General features: G+C 52.8%; 1 protein-coding gene across 1 annotated transcript; it reads left to right on the top strand.

Annotated features, from left to right (window-relative positions):
- The first annotated feature begins 473 nt into the window (after nt 1–473).
- SMIM43 (small integral membrane protein 43) lies at nt 474–665 on the top strand. The gene has a single exon (XM_065878321.1). It carries the CDS (start codon nt 474–476, stop codon nt 663–665), a length of 192 nt encoding a protein of 63 aa, XP_065734393.1.
- Nucleotides 666–2,373: the final 1,708 nt, after the last annotated feature.

The raw sequence follows: 2,373 nt of genomic DNA, 5'->3' as shown, positions 1-2,373 counted from the left end.
CTGTCCCCTTTGATACTTTTGGGTCTCTGGGCCATGGCATCGCCTGCCCTTTGGGAAAGCCTGAACAAGGGAAAATAATGAAGCTAATTAATTAGGAAGGGAGGGGGCAAGAGACCCCACTGGACGCTGCGGCTGGAGACCTTAAGATCATTAGCAGAACACCAGCCCTAACACCGTCCGGGAGGCTGAGCCTAGAAAAATCAGCTCGCGTTCCCAAGAGCTCAGGAGAGGATCTCAGCGTAGACAGGCTGTCGTGCCTACCGGGAGGGTGGGAGCCGGGATCACCCCAGCTCCTTGGCGCGTTTCCTCCGAGCTGGAGGAGGCCGAGGGTGGACCACGGAGCCGTTGCCCAAGGCGAGGCGCCCGAGCGCCGGCGCGGGGAGACCGGAGGTGGGACGCGGCAGGCTGCGTCTTGCAGGCCAGAGGCAACGGGTGCGGAGCGCGCACGGCCCCTGAGAGCCGGCGCCTTCAGCATGGAGTGGGAGCTCAACTTTCTGCTCTACCTGGCGCTCTTTTTCTTTCTGCTCTTCTTACTTTTCCTCCTGCTCTTCGTAGTCATCAAGCAGCTGAAGAACTCCGTGGCCAGCACTGCCGGGGCGCTCCAGCCCGGGCGCCTCTCGCTGCACCGGGAGCCTTGGGGTTTCTCCCACGAGCAGGGGGTGTGACCGGCGCCGCGCGGACACTGGCAGGAGGGCATGGAGCTGTTCGGGCACCGAGCTGGGTCTCGGCCTCGATTCTCTGGCCGCCCGGGTTCGAGGGTCAGGTTCGGCTGCCTCGCTGGCAGGTCCGTTTGGAGGTGGGAGGGGTTGGCAAAGGGGCGAGTTTCTCCGCTCCTCCGGGAGGCTAGGGGTTCGCGGCGCGCGGGGATGTCAGGGACGGCGGGTGTCTGGGGTCTGGGCTGGTGCTGTGCTCTTAGGGAGGGACCCTAAGCTTTTCCGGGGCGGGGAAAGATGCAGAAAAGAGAGAAGTTTAGCTTTTGGAGCCAGAATGGCTTTGAAACCCTGCAAGCTCTTCTTCCAGTCCAACTGCAATTTATCTTGTACCCAAGGGGTACAACACTGAATTATTCAGATAATTCAGTCCAGCCGCTTCCAAACAAAATCGAATGTCATCCTAACCTTTGGGACAGGAGGCAGGAAGAAACAGGGCGCACTCGAAGTATTCCAAACACTGCTTTAAGTATCTTTGTGCTTCGGAGATGCTAAATGAGATTCAACTGGCGGTGCCAAGGAGCAAGGACTCAGGGACCCATTTTTTTATGGGGAATCTCCTCTTCCCCTTGATCCCTACTCCTGTTCTAGACGCCAACCCCGTAGGAGCCCGCGGATTGCCGCGGCGTTAGGTTTAGATTCTGAAACAGCAGGAGGGTGAGCGTTAGAGTGGGAGCCATTGGGACAGTCCTTGGAGTTGCCATGGAGGGCTGGAGAAAGGTGGCAGTTTAAGCATTGTAGGGCTACGGGAAAAGGACAGGAAGAATGTAGGCTGTCCTACGTGATTCGAACATCTTCGGGAAGATTGACGGGCACGAGTAAACTGCTCACCAGTGTGCCCTAAGTACGCTCGGGGCAATGTTAGTCTGGGAAATAACTTCATCTTCCAGATGCTTTTTCCTCGGTTTATGCCGTCTCAAGTTCTGGAGCCGAGCTGCTGCTCTGGGCTGGGGTGTGGAGGACCGCGGATGCAGTTACAGCCGGGTAACCGGGCTGGAAACACCAGAGATGGACGTTTTCTGCGACGGTAAGTAGGGACCACCCTTGGTTTCACTTTGTCCCTGGGTAAACTTTTGAAGACCCAGGGCCTTTAAAAAGTGAGAGCTTAGGATGGAGGAAATGGGTGCAATGAAATAAAGGGCTCTCTCCCACTCAGAACCAGTGAGCTTCTACTGGAACCAAGGAGCCAAACTGATTCCTAACCTAGTACAGTGTCTAGGTAGAGGATCATAATAATTAGAATGGGATGTGAGAAGTGATTGCAATTTTAATAAATATGCTCTTTTGGAAAACAGTGTGCAGGGGTTCTTGAAGTTGAAATATGTAATGCAGATGCAATTTGTCTTCAGTAAGGGAAGATTTGGGTTCAGTCATGTTTAGGATAAGATAAGCTGTCCCTGTTGTGACTGTAACACGGAAAACATTTATTAATTTTAGGCACAAAGACAGACCATGTAGAAAGGCTAAAAACAATGAAACAATAAGTGTTGCCTAAGTTGATAATATGAAAGTGAAGTGGACGACAATTATTTTAATAATTCGAGAGAAGAAAAAATGGTCTCACTGTGTGAATATTTATGGGGGAAGTTTTGGCCTGACACATTCAGATAATTTCCTGCTTTCCTAGAATAGAACTGTTGTTAATGAAGTGAGTAGTTTATTT

The sequence above is a fragment of the Phocoena phocoena genome, chromosome 5, assembly GCF_963924675.1.
Source record: "Phocoena phocoena chromosome 5, mPhoPho1.1, whole genome shotgun sequence".
In the NCBI taxonomy this organism is placed as follows: Eukaryota; Metazoa; Chordata; class Mammalia; order Artiodactyla; family Phocoenidae; genus Phocoena; species Phocoena phocoena.
This window is presented reverse-complemented; position numbering and strand designations above follow the sequence as displayed.

What these genes read in the sequence shown, in the direction of transcription:
- SMIM43 (XM_065878321.1), top strand. Translation starts at nt 474, where the DNA reads ATGGAGTGGGAGCTCAACTTTCTGCTCTACCTGGCGCTCTTTTTCTTT.